This window comes from Nelumbo lutea, chromosome 1 (genome assembly GCF_056320005.1).
Source record: "Nelumbo lutea isolate HS-2025 chromosome 1, American lotus-T2T, whole genome shotgun sequence".
Taxonomy (NCBI): domain Eukaryota; kingdom Viridiplantae; phylum Streptophyta; class Magnoliopsida; order Proteales; family Nelumbonaceae; genus Nelumbo; species Nelumbo lutea.
Window position 1 is genome coordinate 13,682,610 of NC_142684.1, and position 18,404 is coordinate 13,701,013.

The window sequence follows — 18,404 nt, forward strand, 5'->3', positions numbered from 1 at the left end:
CACCTCGCCTAAAGGGAAATCCGAGCGAAAGAAATAAGAATTTGTATTGTAGTTTCCATAGAGACCATGGTCATAGCACCGAACAGTGTAATAACCTCCGAGACGAGATAGAGGGACTCATCCGTCGCGGATACTTGAGAAACTTTGTACAGCACAACAATAACAATAAAGCAGGTCGGCAAGGGGAGCACGAAAAGGATGCCCCCGAGTCTAGCAACAAACATGTCGAACCGTTGCAGAAGCAGCCTCCGGAAGAAATGCCAGTTCGGGGAACCATCCATGTAATAGTGGGAGGTTCGGTGGTAGCCGGGTGTACCTCGGCAGCAGCCCGGACTTCATTTCGCGAAGCGGCCCTCGAAGAACGGAACCCCCCGAAGAGACCAAAGACCGAAGAACCAATCTTTTTCACGGAGGACAAGGCGCGAGGAGTCCACTACCCCCATGATGACGTGCTTGTCATTAAACTAAGGATCAGCGACTTCGAGGTCAGGCGCGTACTCGTAGATTCGGGCAGCTCAGCGGACATCCTCTTCAAATCAGCATTTGACCAGCTGCAGTTACAGAGGAGCGAGCTGAAGCCCGCGAACACTCCCCTGGTGGGTTTCAGCGAAGAGGAAGTCAGGCCCCTCGGAAAAGTAACTGTCCCTGTGGAAGTCGGCACATGGCCTTGTGTGGTCAGACTCAACCATGATTTTCTAGTAGTTGCGACCCCCTCCCCATACAATGCCATAATAGGGCAGCCGATCACGCATATCCTACGGGTGGCGGTCTCCACCTACTATTTGGCCATGAAGTTCCCTACGGACTTCGGTATAGGGGTAGCGCGGGGCGACCAACTCGAGTCCCGCAAGTGCTACGTTGCCGCCCTGAAGGGAAAAACCAAGGCGACCGACGACCTTGAACTGGAGCGGCCTGCGGAGCAAGGTGATGAGCGAGCTTCGCCCACGGAGGAGACTGTCGCAATCCCGACTTCAGCTACGGACCCAGCTCGCACACTAAGCATTGGAGCTTCCATCGAAGACCCCCTACGAGCCGAACTGGTGAGTTTTTTACTTCAAAATTTAGATATTTTTGCCTGGTCCGCGGCCGACATGCCCAGCATTATCCCCAGACTGATAACTCACAAACTTAATACTGACCCTATAGTCAGACCCGTTAGACAGAAGAAACACAACTTAACCCCAGAACGCTGGAGAGCGGTCGACGAGGAGGTCGAGAAGCTCCTCGCAGCAAACTTCATAAGGGAAGTCCGTTACCCGAGCTGGGTGGCCAACCCGGTGTTGGTGAAAAAGGCAAGCGGCAAGTGGCGCATGTGCGTCGACTATACCGACCTGAACCGAGCTTGCCCGAAAGATTGCTTCCCCCTCCCCAGAATCGACCGCCTAGTGGACGCGACCTTGGGAAACGAGTTGCTAAGCTTCCTGGACGCCTACTCGGGCTACAACCAAGTTAGGATGGACCCATCCGATGAGGAAAAAACCAGCTTCATAACCGAGTTCGGCCTGTATTGCTACAAAGTCATGCCCTTCGAACTAAAAAATGCTGGAGCGACTTTCCAAAGACTTGTAAATAGGCTATTTCGGCCCCTGATTGGTACGAAGATAGAGTGCTATGTAGACGACATGGTCGTCAAGACTCAGTTTTCACAAGAATTAATACAAGACTTAGATTCTGTTTTCCAAATCCTACGCCAGTTTAGCATGAAGTTAAACCCCAACAAGTGTGTCTTCGGTGTCACCTCGGGCAAGATCCTAGGCTACATTGTCAATCGGCGCGGTATTGAGGCCAACCCGGACAAAGTAAAAGCCATTCTAGATATGAAACCACCTCGAAAAGTAAAAGAGGTTCAGAGGCTAAACGGCCGCATAGCCGCTCTAAGCCGCTTCTTGTCTAAGTCAGCAGACCGCTGCCTACCCTTCTTCAAGGCAGTCAAAGGCAAAGGGTTCGAGTGGACCCAGGACTGCCAGTTCGCGTTCGACGAACTAAAAGTTAACCTCGTTAGTATGCCAACCTTAGCCCGGCCCGAGGTGGGCGAGGTCTTAGAACTGTACCTCTCGGCGAGCGACGAGGCGGTCAGTTCGGTACTGACAAAAGAAACAGACCGGGTCCAACGACCCATCTATTATGTTAGTAAAATTTTGCAGGGAGCAGAGGCAAGGTACCCGGAGATAGAAAAACTAGCATACGCCCTAGTAATAGCAGCTCGGAAACTCCGCCCATACTTCCAGGCTCACACCGTCATCGTCCTAACTAACAAACCTCTTAGACAAGTTCTACTCAAACCCGAGGTCTCCGGTCGACTGACGAAATGGGCCATCGAACTCAGCGAGTACGACCTCCAGTACAAACCGAGAACCGCTATCAAGGCCCAAGCTTTGGCAGATTTTATCGCCGAGTGCACTTTCAGCCATGAAGCCCCACAGGTCGAGCCCGAGGTCCCCAGTTTGGGCGAACCCGGAGCTCCTGAGCCCATAGAGTCCGAACCCCGTGAAGTAGTAGCCAGTGTGGCATCTCTCCTGGTCAGGCGAAGCGCGAACTGGGATGAGGAGCCCTGGATCCTTCACGTGGACGGTTCCTCGAACCGGCAAGGCAGCGGAGCTGGAATAGTCTTGTGCGGCCTGGGCGGCACAAAATTAGAATACGCACTACGCTTTGAGTTCGCGGCAGGACCTAGCGCGAAAGGTAAAGGCAAAACACTTGGTCATCTGCAGCGATTCTCAGCTCGTGGTAAACCAAGTTACCAACGAGTACGAAGCACGCGATCTATCCATGATCGCATATTTGGCCAAAGTAAAAGAAGCCCTGCTCAACTTCCGATCACACATCATCAGGCAAATCCCGAGGTCAGAAAACACTGAGGCTGACGCCCTGTCCCGGTAAGCTAGTACGAGTCACAACAATATGAGAACTGTGTACATAGAGGACTTACCTCGGCATAGTATTCTCTGGGGGACAGAGGAGGTCGCTCCCGTCTTAGAAGCAGAGCCGAGCTAGATCGATCCACTCGCGAGCTTCCTGATAGACGGAACCCTCCCAGCATAACGCAATGCGGCCAAGAGGGTGCAGCGCCAGGCGGTCAAATACGTCATAATAGACGAACGGTTATACCGACAGTCGTACATGCTCCCCTATTTGCATTGCTTGCGACCTACCGAAGCCGAGTTCGTACTCCGCGACACTCATGAAGGCCTGTGCGGCGGACACTTGGGGGGCAGAGCACTCGCCCAAAAGGCACTTCGACAAGGATACTACTGGCCAACGATGAAGGCAGAAGCTGTCGAGCTCGTCAGAAAATGCGACAAGTGTCAGAAGCACGCTAACATCCACCATCAACCTGCCTCCGACCTCAAATACCTCGCCAGCCCGTGGCCCTTTGCACAATAGGGCATCGACCTCCTAGGGCCATTCCCACTAGCAACAGGCGGAAGAAAATTCGTAGTTGTTGCGGTAGATTACTTTACGAAATGGATAGAAGTTGAACCTCTGACAACTGTTACGGCTCGAAACATACAAAACTTCTTTTGGAAGAACATAGTATGTCGGTTCGGGTTACCTCGGGTTCTAATCTCCGACAACGGAAAACAGTTCGAGGATATCAAGTTCCAAGAGTGGTGCCAGAACATGGGGATTCGACAAAATTTCACATCAGTCGTGCACACGCAGGCAAACGGTCAGACGGAAGTAATGAACAGAGACATCCTGCGCGGACTGAAAGCACGTCTGGATTGAGCTAAGGGATTGTGGGCCGAAGAGCTACCAAGTGTCTTATGGGCCCACCGAACGACCGAAAAAGCAGCCACGGGAGAAACCCCCTTCAACCTCACCTACGACATTGAAGCAGTGATCCCAGCGAAAATCGAAATACCAACGTTGCGATTAGAAACATACGACGATCGGACGAGCGGAGACGAGTTACGCACCAACCTCGACCTACTGGACGAGGTAAGGGACCTCGCGCACATCCGAACAGCGGCATACCAGCAGCAGGTAGCTCGCTACTACAATAGCAGAGTAAAGCAACGAAACTTCCGAGTCGGCGACCTAGTCCTTCGTAAGATTATGGTGCCCGAACTCGGCATCGGCAAGCTTGGACCTAATTGGGAAGGGCCCTATAAAGTAGAAACACCGCTCGGGGGCGCATACGAACTCGAAACCTTGGAAGGCAAACGAGTACCTCAAGCGTGGAACATCGTTAACTTAAAGCGATACTACCTATAAACCACCTAGCGAAGTGGACGAAATCAGGCCCTATGTGCCACAAGGCAAGCTGAGGAACTTCGGCGTAGACAGCACATTATCAGCTCGGCAAAAAATCAGTTCGCGGCATAAAAGACCGTGGAAATTTAATAACCCGACAAAGAAACAGCTCGGGGAAGATGAGCAAGGGGAAAAAGACACTCCATTGCAAGAAACATTACATTGGCAAAAAAAAAAAAAGATTTTACATGCCCGGAGCCACTTCTTCGCCATCGGAAGGCACTTCAACAACACCCGAAGGCCCTGCCTCTCCTTCAGAGTCCGGCTCGCCATCAGCAGTATTGGCCATCTCCTGAGTTATACGCGAAGTGGTTATGGCACTTACATCGAGGTCGGGGTACGTATTCCGGATCATCCACCGACTCAACTTGAACCCCCTCCTGTAAGAGTCCACCATCAGATCGTCAAAACGCGGAGAGGCAATGTAGTCTTCAACTGCCTTCTTCTTGGCGTCTTCAATGCCTTAGGAAAAAATCTGTGTTCTCTCCCTGATGTCCTCTTGAAGATATTCAACTTGATGCTGCAAATCCAACTTCAAGTCCACCATATGCTTGACAACTACCCCCATGGCCTCGGCGTCACGCTGAGACCTCGCCTGTCTGGCCATCGCGACGCGAGCAGCCTCTTCAGCAGCATAAGCAGCTGCCTCAACAGCCCAGGTATTTGCCTCTGCAGCACGGAAGGCTTCTTCAGCAGCATGAGCGGCAGCCTCAGCTGCTCGCGCCTGTCGCGAGCTCCTCTCCACTTGGGCCGCCAAGGCATGAATCGAAGAATTCACCTACCAAAAGAAACAAGTGAGCAAATGACAGTAGAAGCAACAGAATAAAAAAGGAAGACAGAATCTAACTTACCACCATGGCATGTGTTACGGCGCGGCAAGCGACCTGATTCAAGGGAAGATCGGTCCACACCGCGACCTCCTCGGGGAAAGTAGCGTCCCTATTCTTCTGAAGAGCGTAGTTCGGCGTCAACACGCTCCTAAACTCCCGTTGAGCTCCCGAGCCTGAGGGCCCAGCCCGCGTATGAGCAGACCCGGAGTGAGCAGGAGCACTTGATTACGCAGGAGCGCCCGTATGAGTGGTTTCAGCGTAAGGCACCCTGACAGTCTCGTGCACCGGTGGAGTCACTTCGGGCTCCCTGGGCAGATCCTCTGGCGTATGGTCTGGAACTTGGGGCTCCTCATCCAGGGGCAGCTCGGTACGAGTTCGCTTGGCGACCCGCTTCCTCCTCTTCATACCTTGAAACAAGCGCCCCCCACGAGTTCTCTCCGCGTCCATCACACCTACAGAAACGAGTTCGACATCAGAAAAAATAAAAGAACAAAGCAAGCAAGAAACCGCATAGCTAGAAACCTACCCGAACTCAGGCCGGCTGCAATAAGCTTGGCCTCCATTAAGTAGTGGTGGCACTTTAAGCCTTACCGTGCCCATTGCCCGAGACCCTTCACCATCTCTTTATCAAGAGTTACGCTCAAATCGGGAGCGGCCTCACCCCACCCGGTCTGAAAGGGCCATCCTTGTGCACTTCGCACGCCGAAGTAGTCCCGCTTCCAAGCCGGGACCTTATTAGGAAGATCGTGCAGAAGCTTAAAAACCTGGCGAGGAGAAAGGTAATACGCCCGTCTCCCCCCAGGAAGAGAACTCGCCTGTCTCTTGAGCATCAAGATAGAGGAGAATATCTCTAAGTCTAAGGGGAAGTTCTGCTCACAAAAAAGGGAAACTGTCCCCACCAGGTTCCGAATAGAGTTCGGATGAACCTGGCCAATGGTGACACCGAAGTGGTTTATGACTTCGACGAGAAGGGGATGGAAAGGAAGTCGCAACCCTACAACAAGCTGCTCTCAAAAAATCACGATCTCGTCGGGACCGTGTTCCCAAGGAAAGCTACCCGAAGGAATAAAATATGTGTACCCCCCAGGAAGATTGTAAGACAGAAGTATGGATTGAAGCCCCTCAGGCGTCATGGTCGAAGGACCAAACCTGTCTAGCATCCGACCTCGGCGGGAGGTAGACGCCAAACTGCCCGAAGCGACTCGGCCCACTAGTTCATAGTCCTCAAGCTCCACCTCAGGATCACTGAGGCAGTCTGGGGACACGGCTCGGTTGGTGGAACCAACGTCGGCCCTACTCGAAAAATCGTCTGAGCTATCAAAGCTAGACATTGGGGAAAAGATGGATTCAAGAAAGTACTCACCGGAAAGTTTGAGAACAGGCCAAAGTACCGTGAAGACTGTATAACCAGCCTTGACGCGAGCTGGAAAAGACTTGGATGCAAGCTGAAATGTTGGACGCGAACTCAGTAGACAAACCGCAGAAGTGACAAACCGATTGGGGTCCCCCACTATTTATAGCTACAGTAACCAAGAATCGACCATGCAGATCGAAGACGATCCAACGACCCACGTTCTTACTAACCGCACGACCCCTAAGGTTGAGACGTGATTGGCGCACGTCTTTCCAAAAAAAGCGAAACGTCAGTGCACGTCTTTTGGAAACCGACGTCGCTTCGACACGCGTCTTTCCGAAACTAACGCGCCGCACGTCTCCCTGACAGTCGCCCACGCACGTACAGCAGTGGCGCGCCTTTTTGAAATGACCCGCTGTCACGTCCCAGCGACGCGAATTGGTTTGAAATTTAAAACGCGCACTGTCACAACCACCAGCATTCTTGAGTAAACACGTTTCCAGCCTTCTCGGAAACCGAAAGAACCCTAGCAAAAGCAACTCGCGCAGTGAAGATTCGAAGGACGGGACAAATCCACCTGCTACCTCGCGTAACTCCCCGCACCATGGCAAGACCCTCGGCACAAGGAGTGGGGGGCAATTGATGAAGGAAGATTTGGCCCGACCTCTCTATTATGTGACGCGTGGCAGAAACAACAGCTCGGCAAAAGGGGCCAAGCCTAGGCAGGAACAAGGGGTCACACTCCGCCGAACTGACCCTTGTAACAGCTCGGGATACACTTCGCCGAACTGACCCACCTTGTAACAGCTCAGGACACACTTCGCCGAACTGACCCTTGTAACAGCTCGGGACACACTTCGCCGAACTGACCCACCTTGTAACAGCTCGGGACACACTTCGCCGAACTGACCCTTGTAACAGTTCGGGATACACTCCGCCGAACTGGCCCCCTTGTAACAGTTCGGGATGCACTTCGCCGAACTGACCCACCTTGTAACAGCTCGGGACACACTTCGCCGAACTGACCTGCCCTATAGATACCTCCGAGCTCAAGACCGCCTCGCTCAGCACTTCGCATCACTTGGCACCAAAACCAAACAAGTCGTACCACGCCTGACACTAAGGAAGTTCGTGCCCAAGGGCGCTGCGCCTGACTGACTTGGGATCTAACGTTTGGCGGCAGCACCCTAAACGGCCACCTACCACCGCCACTGACACCGCCATCTCCAGTTAGATGACGGTTAGGCAACGACGGTTCTGTCTCAGCAGAAAGGACGACGGCCGAATTGACAAGCACAATGGTAATCATACCCGACCTGACAAGGGCCTCGGGACGAGTACACGAAGTGACTATAAGAGCCCCTGTCCCCCGACAACGGAGGTATGCAAACCTTGCGCTATCTGGTATTACCTTGCTTTTGAAGGATTCTAACTTGAGCTTCGGAGCCTCTACACCGGGTTCCCCCCGAAGCTTTCCCATCTCCTCCGTTTCAGGTTCCCTGCTACCCCGTTCGGAAGCAAGGCAGCGGACAGTTAAGACCAGCCGGATCGCGCTCCATCATTATGCATTTTTAATTAAAATCTAAAAAATGCCTATTTGTATTTTTGCAGACTGTAGGAAATTATTAATCTTATGTAATATAAGGTAAACATGAAATAATACCAACTATTTTATGATTAAAAGATAATACTTCATCAGAACTTCTGAAAATCTTCTATGTTTCATTCTGGTTTTGATGATAAAAGGAGTGATAATATAAACAAATTTAAATCCCAGTTTTGGTTTGAAAATAGAGAGGAAATGGGAAGGTTAATCTATAGAAGCAGCCAAGCTTCTGAAGCTGTAGGAGCAGATCCAAGACCTATGCTCAAATGACTGCAGGTGTTGAAGTAGAAGGATGGAAATTTTTCTGTTTGACTTTTGGCCAAGCAACTAGTTCCCCAATGCAGGGTACTGTTCCTTCATAGAGTGATTTGGGATATACCAGCTTCTTCCAATATCTCATTCACGGTCTGGATGGCTGTGCCAGGAAAGTTCCTAAACAGAAATAAATTACTTAGTAGAGGCCTAAACATGGCAGTTGCCTGCCGCCAATTCTTTCTTTAAGAACTAATATATCTATCTTTCTATCTCAAGGCAGAAATGTATTGGGGTTGGGCGGGAGTTTTCTTTGTTGCACTTGTAGCTTTTGTTATCTTGAGCTTTGGGCTCAGTTTGTATGGTTCCTCATTGTATGGAGATTTGGAGCCTTGTATTGGCCAATTGGTCTAGCTTTGTTTTCTATTAATTTTCAATAGTACTTAATCTTGTTCAGAACAGAGTATGAGAAAGGGAATTTGTATTTTGTTGCCTTCAGTTACACCCCCTTTATTTTTGGTTGGCTTGCTTTTATATCTATATTTTTGCCTCTTCTTTTCAATGAGTTCTGTTTGTTAACAAATAAATTTTATATTTATTATTAACATGTGGATTGTAATTATAGGTTCTATATAAGGTAAAATAAAAAGAAAACAGAGTTTTTATTAGATTCCCAAGATGATTAAACAATCTACATCAATATTTTAAAACATGGAGGCGTGACGCAAGGCGTTCCACTACCTAGAGGCGTGAGGCGTAGTTCAGAACATAAGAGGCATAAGAGTGCATATACTGACTAACAACACTGACTGCATAGCTGATGCCTGGTTGTGTGAGACAGATAGAGGAGTTTCCCAACTAATCGTGTGAGAAGGCTCAACAATAGAAAGATCATTTGTAATGGGAGATGAAAGAGATGTGGTACCTAGATCTGGATCCTCAGAAAGGATTGGGGCTGGCTTGGCCTACTGATGACCGAAATCAATCTGCCTCCACCGAATGTGATAAACTCTCAAATCCTGACATTTTTGGCAACCCTCCCCATTACACCCCTCTTCACTCAATGGAACAGGTAAAGGGACTTCTGATGTGTTAACCCCAACCTCACTACTCTCCCCTTGAGAAGAAACCCTAGAGTAATAAGGTACATCTTCAAAGAAAATAGCATCCATAGATACAAATCTCTTTCTCGAAGTAGATTCATAGCAACAATATTCCTTTTGAGTTTGTGCATAACCAAGGAAAATACATTTTGAGGCTTTATGATCAAATTTGGAACGGTGAGGGCCAAGAGTTTGCACAAAACAGATACAACCAAAGGTTTTAAGAGGGACAGAGAATAGCTCTTTATTAGGATATAAAAGGGTGAATGGAGGTTTCATATCAAAAACCCGTGAAAGGATTCGATTGATGAGATACACAACTATGAGAATAGCATCTCCCCAAAAATGTGTAGGTACATTGGAGTTAAATATGATACTTCTAGCTGCTTCCAATATGTGCCTATTCTTTTTCTCGGCCACTCCATTCTGCTGAGGGGTATAAGGGCAAGTATTATGATGGATAATCCTATGGTCAAGAAAATAAAAGGCTAGTGATGTTTTAAAGTACTCTTTCACATTATTGGATCTGAAAATTTTGATTTTTACCCCAAACTGGGTTAAAATCATTTGATAAAAGATCTGGGTCAAGGTAGGAACCTCATCTCGAGAACGCATCAAATAAACCCAAGAAAACTAGGTATAGTCATCAACAAACAGCAAGAAATATATGTAACCCCCCTAGCAGTGATGTGATAAGGTCCCCAAACATCGATATGCACAATGTCAAAAGGAATACTACTCTTATTACTCAATGAATAGGTTGTTCTACAATACTTTGCAAGCTCACAACTTTCACACTTTAAACTGGACATCTGGATAAATTCAAATAAACTAGGAAACAAGCTTTTCAAAGACCTAAAGGACAAATGACCCAAGCGGTTATGCCAAAGCATAACCTGACCAACAGACTGAGAAACAAAAAACCCCCTGACTTCACTACCTTCCCATTGTGAACTTCCTCCAAGCAAATAGATCTCATTTGTCTCACGACCAATCCCAATCACCTTCCTTGTCTCCAAATCCTGAAAAACACATTGATCAAGAAAAAAGATTCTGAGCAATTTTGGTTTTTAGTAATGCTACTAACTGAAAGTAAATTAGTGCTAAGTTTAGAAACATGCAAAACAGAAGACAGGGAAATGGCACTAGAAAACTTGATGTCTCCCTTGCAGATGGGAACAAGTGAACCATCAGCAATAGACACCTTGTCTCTGCCAGAGAATAAGTGATAGGTAGTAAATAGTGGGGGCAACCCAATCATATGATCAGATGCACCTGAGTCTATTACCCAGCAATGTTCAGTGTTACCTGGAGCTGAAGCATGATAAGTTGAGGCCTGTGTAACTGAATGAGCAAATGCTGAGGTGGGAGGAGCTGATGTTGTGACTGACTGAGATGATGATGTTGAATTACCAACCTCTTTTTCCAACTGAGTCAAGGCAACTCAGACAACAACTAGTGTGTCTAGTGGTGCTGCTCTTGTGCCTGATGAGGATGCACAATCAATAGTAACAGTCGTATTAGCATTCCCCTTTTTGTTTCTGAGTTTTGCTGGAACTAGATGAGGATGTAGCTTCCAACAGGTTTCTTTGGTATGCTTAGGTTTCTTGCAATGTTCACATATTAGGTCCCTCTTGTCTCCTTCATACCTCTCTCCTTATCCCCCCAAACTTGGGTTTGATTGCTACCAAGGCTGATTCAAATGGCGGATGCTGTAACATAACTTTCCTTCTACTCTCTTCACTGTGCACTAGAGAGTAAGCTTGTGATAAAGTCGCACTATCTCTTGTTAGAAGCTATTGTCTCAGAATGTCATACTTAAAATTCAGACCAGCTAAAAACTCAAATACCCTATTGGTTTCAACCTGCTTTCTATAAGTCTATGCATCCTTCTGACTTTCCCACTCAATTGTTTCTAAATGATTAATTTCATGCCACAAGGATTTCAAGGTTGAAAAATAAACCGAGACTGGCTTCTCTCCTTGTTTAAGGTTATTTATCTTACATTTTAGCTCATAAGCCCTAGCAACATTGAGGGTTTGGAGGTAGGTTTCCTTCATGATATCCCAAATTTCCTTAACTTTTTTTACCCATAAATAATTTCCGCTAATATGTGATTGCATGGAGTTACACAGCTATGCCATAACCAAATAGTTATCCTGAACCCATTTGGTATATATTTGGTCCTCCTTGGCTGGTTCCTTTACATCACCTAACAAATAACTTAGCTTTCCTCTACCCCCAATAGCCATCATGGCTGATTGGGCCCACTCTAAATAATTTGATCCATCAAATTTTACAGTGGTAATCTGAAAACTGTGCTCAGGTATGCTACCAGCACCACCAGCCCCTAAAAAGCTTTCCCCTTGGCTCTTAAACTCCATTCTTTGTCAAGAAAAGGTTAAAGAATGCCTCTCATAGTACTGAGACTGGGTAATTACACCCAGAATTTGCCAACAGCCGAACCTAAGGTCAAGAAAAATACTTTTTTTATCACTAAGACTGGGTAATCTCACCCAGAATTTATTAACAGCCGAACCTACTTTACCCTTCTAGGTCCGCAATCCACCCAGAAAAAAAAAAATCTGATAACCTTCTAGAGAACCAAAAAAACAACTTAGAGTGCAGGGCTGAAACTGAACTAACTGCAGCCCTAGAATTGGTGACAGTCAAGAAACTAGAGTCTTAAACCTAGAACCAGTCAAAGGTCAAGAAACAAGCCAAGAACTCGATCAATAGCCAGAAAAAAGGTGGGATCTCTCAGTCGCACCTCTTAAAGTAACCAGAAAAACTAATCTTTTAATGCATCAATCACAAAGAACAGTTCAGGAGAAAAAATCTATCAGCCAAACCTCTTGAAATAATCAGAAAAGGTGTTCTTTTTAATAGATCAATATCAAAACTTAACTTACTTCAGTAAAAATTCTGGCCGCAACCTTCAAAATCAATTCTGAACCCTAGTCTTGAAGGTTCTTCCTTCTGTCTAACTCTTCCTGACTGCTGGTCATCCTCTAATGCTTAGCCGCATACAGCCAACAATCTCCAAGATTCAGCCAATGATCTTGTTTTGCTGGAAACTTTCCAATCCTAGGAAATTCTTACGCAGCCAACCATGTTAGACTACCATAAGATTTCCTAGGTTGTCTCTGATACCATGTAGTCGTATGAGACTACTAACAGCCCAAGCTTTAGTGTATAATCAACAAGAAACTGAGAAGATGAGAGGAGAGAATGAGAGGAGAAAGAGAGAAGAGGAGAAGAAGAATTCAAAGGAGGGGTTTTAGAAAAGGAGAGGATATTTTATCTGCTGCCCCCCTCTTTCTATATATATTAATTCTTAAATAAAGATAAGACTGCTTACATGGCAAAAATAAAATATTAATAAAAGACTAATAACTAATTGTAGACTGACACTAACAATTGACTGTATACGAGTATAATAAAGTGGTGGGGACCACATCAGTGGTTTCTAAACAAAAGATAAGCAAATATCCATGTATGCGAAGGTTGCCATATGTTATCAGAACTGTGACAACATGCATAGAGCAGAATTTTCCTTTGTTTGCTTAGGAAGAAAGAAATAGCAGAAACATGGCATCAATTTGAGGGGAAAACTTATATGACTCCCCACCAAATACCATTTAATACTGCAGCAGATAAATAGATGTTTGTCAATGTTTTCCCTGTGAATAATGACTCCGTGCTCAAATTGGTTGAATGCTTTGTTTAAGTTTTTTATTCTCTTTTCATGGAGGAGGGGATAATTTTAGATAAGTTTTTTATCAATAATAAACTATTTTATTAATTAAATAAAAGAGAAATGTAGAAGAATACATCCACCCATTAGGGAGATAAAAAGTTTAGACCTCTTCTAGAAAAGTTTTTAGGCATAAAAATTTAATTTTTATGGGTAAAAAATTACACTAGAAGTATAGCATAGGCTATAAAGGACCAAGATTTTGAACAAAATACTTCTAGAAGATTTTCTCTTCTTAACAAGGATGTGATTTCCATTGGATCAGTTTGCATATTGTAGTACAGTAACTTCAGAAGAAGGTGGGAATTGTATATAACATTGGGTTTTGAGCTCTTCAAAGCAAGGTTCAAAATTTCAATACGTATTGGGCCATATCGGCCGGTACATATCGTATCAGGAAGGCCCGATACACCCCTACAAGGGGTGTTTCGGGTCAGCAAGTGGTTCAGGGGATAGATCAGCCTTAAACCGGACCCTCTGAACCAGATTCGAAAAACAAAAAACAAAAAAACAAAAAAAAAAAACAAAAAAACCAGTACCACTCTGTATCGATATTTTGAACCTTGCTTCTAAGATAAGGAGTTTTAAGGTCATACCTAGAGTAATCATTCATCAGAAGCTCTTTTGGTTATATGTCCAATATAGGGTTGCATTGTAGGTATGGTCTGGCTAAAGCATTAAGTAGGACCTAGTTTATATTATATTGCTTTTGCTTGTGTTACTGCTTTTTGGCTATAGAGTTCATGTATCAGACTCTTAGTTGATGTTTTGATATATTGTTCTCAAAAATGACAATATTATGATTGTGCTATTTTCCTTGTTTTTATCTTTGCTATTTGTGAATAATTTTTAGCTAACAAAATGCTTATTTCAGGTTCAGGTTGTTCCTAATGACGCTTTAAAGCTTGCAGTTAAGTGATCGATACACTTATTTTTTCGTTTCGTATTTTCGAGGGGAGTCTATAAGAGTCCCATGTTAAGCATTTCAGTGACCCCGCAGAACAATCCAGACAGTTATACTTTGAACCTTGATATAAGCTAAAGCCTTAAATTTTAAAACTCTTTCAAAATGTTTAATGCTAATTATAGCAATGTCAGAACAATAAAAACTTCATAGAGACCAAAGACGGGAAGATTAGTTCAATGCCTGAGAAAGTAAGAAAGGCAATATCTCATTGGACCCAACTGTACAATATGAAAGAGAATAAAATTGAACAAGCATGATAAAGCCATTAATGTCCTGACTCCTGAGTTCTAACATACATGATACAAACCTGGCGCCAACATATGAGAGTAAACCATCAAACACTATGTTGTATAAGACTAAAAGCCAGAGGAGCCAAAATATGAGCAACTCTTGGCAAGGTAGGATAGGTGAGGGTGCCAAGAATGAACCAGTTGAAACTCAACAAGGCAACTGCATCAGATGCAGGTTTGTTCTTTATGGTGGAGAAGAACTGAACAACACTTCTCAGAGACATGCCAACCACAAAGAAGAGAGCTACCACAAGGGGCATACAGGGGTCTTCAGCCTCCCAAATGATCATCCCAACCAAAAGTGATAGAATTGCACTGAAGAGGCTCTGTGAAAGAGCAACCCCCCTGCGCTGATCAAGCACCTCATCTACTACCAGACTCCTAGAGATGAATTGATATGTGGGTGCATTGCCTTTTGATCCAATCTTTTTGAAGTTTTCAGACTGAATTTCCCCCTTCATTTCATGCTCCCATGAATCTTTTTGTATCAGGTCTTGGACAATCACTTTGTTTCCATCATAACCAGCCTTCCGTGATGGAACACCATATTCAGTTATAATACCATTTTCATTGACATTAGGAGGATCTTTGCAGCTTCCCATGTAATCTTGCGTCTTGAAGTCCCAAGAGCCTTTACCCCTAGCCTCATTCAGACGAGAGTTTTCATCCTTCAGATCTTGCAACTGTAAGAGTATTGAGTGTTTAAAGCAAACATGGTAATGTTAGTACAATTTGGTACCAGATGATCCTAAGAAACTCAGAGATCTGCATGGACTTAATTAGGGCATTGTAAAGTAAAATATATAAATTTACTGGTGAATCGGAGTATGACATGGAACAATAGAAGATATAACAGAAACAAAGTAGAATATACATGACCCTACAACAAATGGATCCTGATCCCCCCAAAAAAGGAATCATACAGGTGACCCAATTTTGATTGCAGATATCTGAAGGCTAACAGTTAATTCAGTAACCAGCACCACTAAGCAATCCACATATTAACATGATAATCTTATTATTTATGATGTTTTTCATATTAATCTAGTATTTTGTTTTTTCCCCAAATAAACGGTACATTAGATACCACAATATTAATATTTTATAGTATCGGAATAATTTTTCTCTTAAGCTTTGTGTAAAAAATTTACCTTCACAATAAATAGTATGTTAAACCTCTCTATTTATAACATCTTTCCATCTCCCATTAGATTTTAGTACTCCTCCCTTTTCTTCACACTTCTATTAGTAGGTAAATGTGATTCAGAAGACAAATTTGCAATAAAATATTTCTTTTTACAAATAGAAATGGGATGGAAGGAGAGCACAGTGACAAGTAAAATAGGTTATAATACCCACATGCCTTGCCCACAGTAGAAAGAAAAGTTACCCCCACATTAAATGATATAACATCCAATGCTATCAGTTGATTCATCAAGACATACTTCGTTGTGTGGATATTCAGCAGTGCATACTTGATATTTCATGCTACTCATTACTGGTTAGAAACTGGTTAGAACTGTAGCAATACAAATAATTCTGAAAGGTAAGCTTCCGGACCTTCCGGTGTATAAAGGTTGTTCTGTGATTTTAAAGGCACACCAGTCACATCTGCATTGCCTCATGTTGTGCCAGAAACCAAGAAAATAAGAAAATGCAAAACCCAGAGAAGAACACCATTAGCATTAGGTGTATTTTATGCCTATGCCAGCAGATCCCTGCAAATGTCACTATTCTCAGCCCAATAAAATACATCCCCAGAGACTTTTTATATCATTGAATTAGGTTTCTCAATGCTTTCCTAATTTGGGTACAATTAAGAATGTAAGATAAGACAATACCAATAATGCCCTTGTACAAATGAATATCAGAATAACTGTGGAATAAAGTGGTAGGAAATGATCAAGGGCTTATAGTTTAACAGAAAACATGAAAGAGTAAAATGTGGGACAGGACTCATGTAGCCAACCCCAAATAGCTGGGATTTAGGTTGAGCTGAATTTGGTAGTTAGTCTTCCTACCTTTTTTTTTTTGAAAAAGGTAAAGTAAATATTTATTGAGATAGAAACTTCACTGCAATAGATTTTTACTAACATTTTGTTACCTATAGATCCTTTGTATCGGATGTTCATATAACGGTTTTGCATGACTGCAATGGTTTTACCTCTAGATTTTATCGTCATAACATGGGTGTTGGTGTTGGATATGCATGAGATCCACCAATTCCATTGTCACTTTGTTGGATCCAAAGTTTTGATAGATTGGGTGCATATCTACATAACTAGACACACACCGAGCACAAAGTATAAACTCATATGGTTTAAGTATTAAAATTAAAAGTTGAAACTTGAATGCATACAATATTCTTTTTTACAAATGGTGATAAAATTTTATTGAAAATGTAAACTAAAGTAACCCCAGAAGTAAGTACAACTGTACAACATGGTTAATGTGACAGATTCATTGTAAAAGAAAAACCAAAACAGCACAATCAAAAAATGAAGATTACATCACCCCATCTTTCCTGAGTGCATGTAAAAGTACAGGCATAAAATTCCTGGAAAATGAGACACTGACTAACCATGTAAATTCAATCTTTCTAATGAGTTTCTCCTTGGCTGTGCTTCTTTATTCAAATATTCTGTCATTCCTTTCTCACCATAGGCACTAGCATAAAACAAACAGCAGTAGATTCCATAAGATAGTGCCCTTTTTGTTGTATCCTTCCACATGCCATGAGACCATGAGAATTGAGGGATCACAAGGGATCACCCAAGACCTTATAATTGGCAAAACTGCATAAGTTGTTCACCAACAGACTAGGGATCAAGTGATTTATCATCATCGTTTTTTTTTTTTTTTTTTTTTTTTTTACGAATAAAGAGAATATTTCATTAAAAAGGAAAATAAATACAACAGAAAGGTGATAAGATATCACCAAAAGAGAAACACAAATAAAGGACCCAACATTCAGACATCAGCCAACTGAAGGGTGGCTCAGTTGGAATGTTAGCTGGTTTGCTCCAGCATGGACATGGATTCATAACAAAACCAAAAAAACTACACAACTTACAAACATAAAGACTCAACAAACCAGACTCGAAAGAAGACCAAAGAATAGCCCCAAAAAAGAAACCCCTTGAACCGAGAGAACCACCAACCAGACACCTAATCAGAAACACAACCACCATTTGCAAATAACTCAGGCCTCAATCTTCATCCACAAGTGCATCCTCCTCGTCTGAGTCGTCCTTGTTTCATGCCTCTCCTCCTTCCCCAAGAACTTTTTTTATTCAACTTCTCTTCTTTTCTCCTTCCAAACTGCTCAAAGGCCCTTCTAGCAAACACCTCACCACCCCAAAAAAACAAACCCAGACTTTTTTTTATCAGTAACGGCAGAATTTATTAAGAATAAGAAACTTTAATTACAAGAGATGGGGAGGTAAACTTTCTTAACTCCCCCATTTTAGCAAAATAAAAAATACAAGATTAGAAATGAGCCCAAAAGAAAGATCCCGTATTCACCCCTTGCTTGGCTAACCCATCAGAAAGTGAGTTAGCAGTTCTCTTTACCCAACTGTATTTCACCTCAATGTCCCTAGTCCACTTAATTTTTTTCTTTTCATTGTTGTAGCTCCAAATACCAGAGTTGTCTTCCTTTAGCCATCTCACCACCACCTCTGAGTCACCTTCAAACACCACTTTTCTTAGGTTCAGCTCCCTTGCTCTTTGGGCACCTTCCAGAGCCGCAAGGATCTCACCCTAAGAGAGTCTCCTTCTCCAATTGGGCCAGAGAACATGGCTATAATAAGCCCCTCTTCATTCCTGAACACTCCCCCTATACCAGAGAGCCCAGGGTTCCTTAAACTACTTCCATCAAAATTCAGCTTCATGAATCCAAGTGGGGGAGAGGTCCAAGATGGAGAAGAAACCGCATTAACCTAGGCAGAATTACTTATCTCTAACCAATTCCTCACCAAGTCATCGA

At 44.0% G+C, this 18,404-nt stretch overlaps 2 protein-coding genes across 7 annotated transcripts in view; both read right to left on the reverse strand.

Moving 5' to 3' along the window:
* Positions 1-4,380: 4,380 nt before the first annotated feature.
* LOC148873592 (uncharacterized) lies at positions 4,381-5,539 on the reverse strand. The gene is made up of 2 exons (XM_088963688.1): positions 5,109-5,539; positions 4,381-5,035 (listed from the first exon to the last, which is right to left on the reverse strand). The coding sequence occupies exons 1-2, from the start codon at positions 5,112-5,114 to the stop codon at positions 4,721-4,723; spliced, it is 321 nt and encodes a 106-aa protein (XP_088819814.1). The 5' UTR covers positions 5,115-5,539; the 3' UTR covers positions 4,381-4,720.
* Positions 5,540-10,116: 4,577 nt separating this feature from the next.
* The window catches only part of LOC148873593 (coiled-coil protein), a 73,059-nt gene continuing 64,771 nt past the window's right edge, over positions 10,117-18,404 (reverse strand). For 2 of the 6 annotated variants that reach the window (XM_088963685.1, XM_088963687.1), the window contains 2 exons: positions 14,434-15,099; positions 10,117-10,424 (listed from right to left, as the gene is read on the reverse strand). In XM_088963685.1, coding sequence (XP_088819811.1) covers positions 14,461-15,099 — 639 coding nt within the window. In that variant the 3' untranslated portion in view covers positions 10,117-10,424; positions 14,434-14,460. Of the gene's footprint in view, positions 10,425-12,175; positions 12,613-14,294; positions 15,100-18,404 lie in introns of those variants that run through there. The other 4 variants (XM_088963683.1, XM_088963684.1, XR_016104814.1 and 1 more) reach the window with 3 other exon arrangements.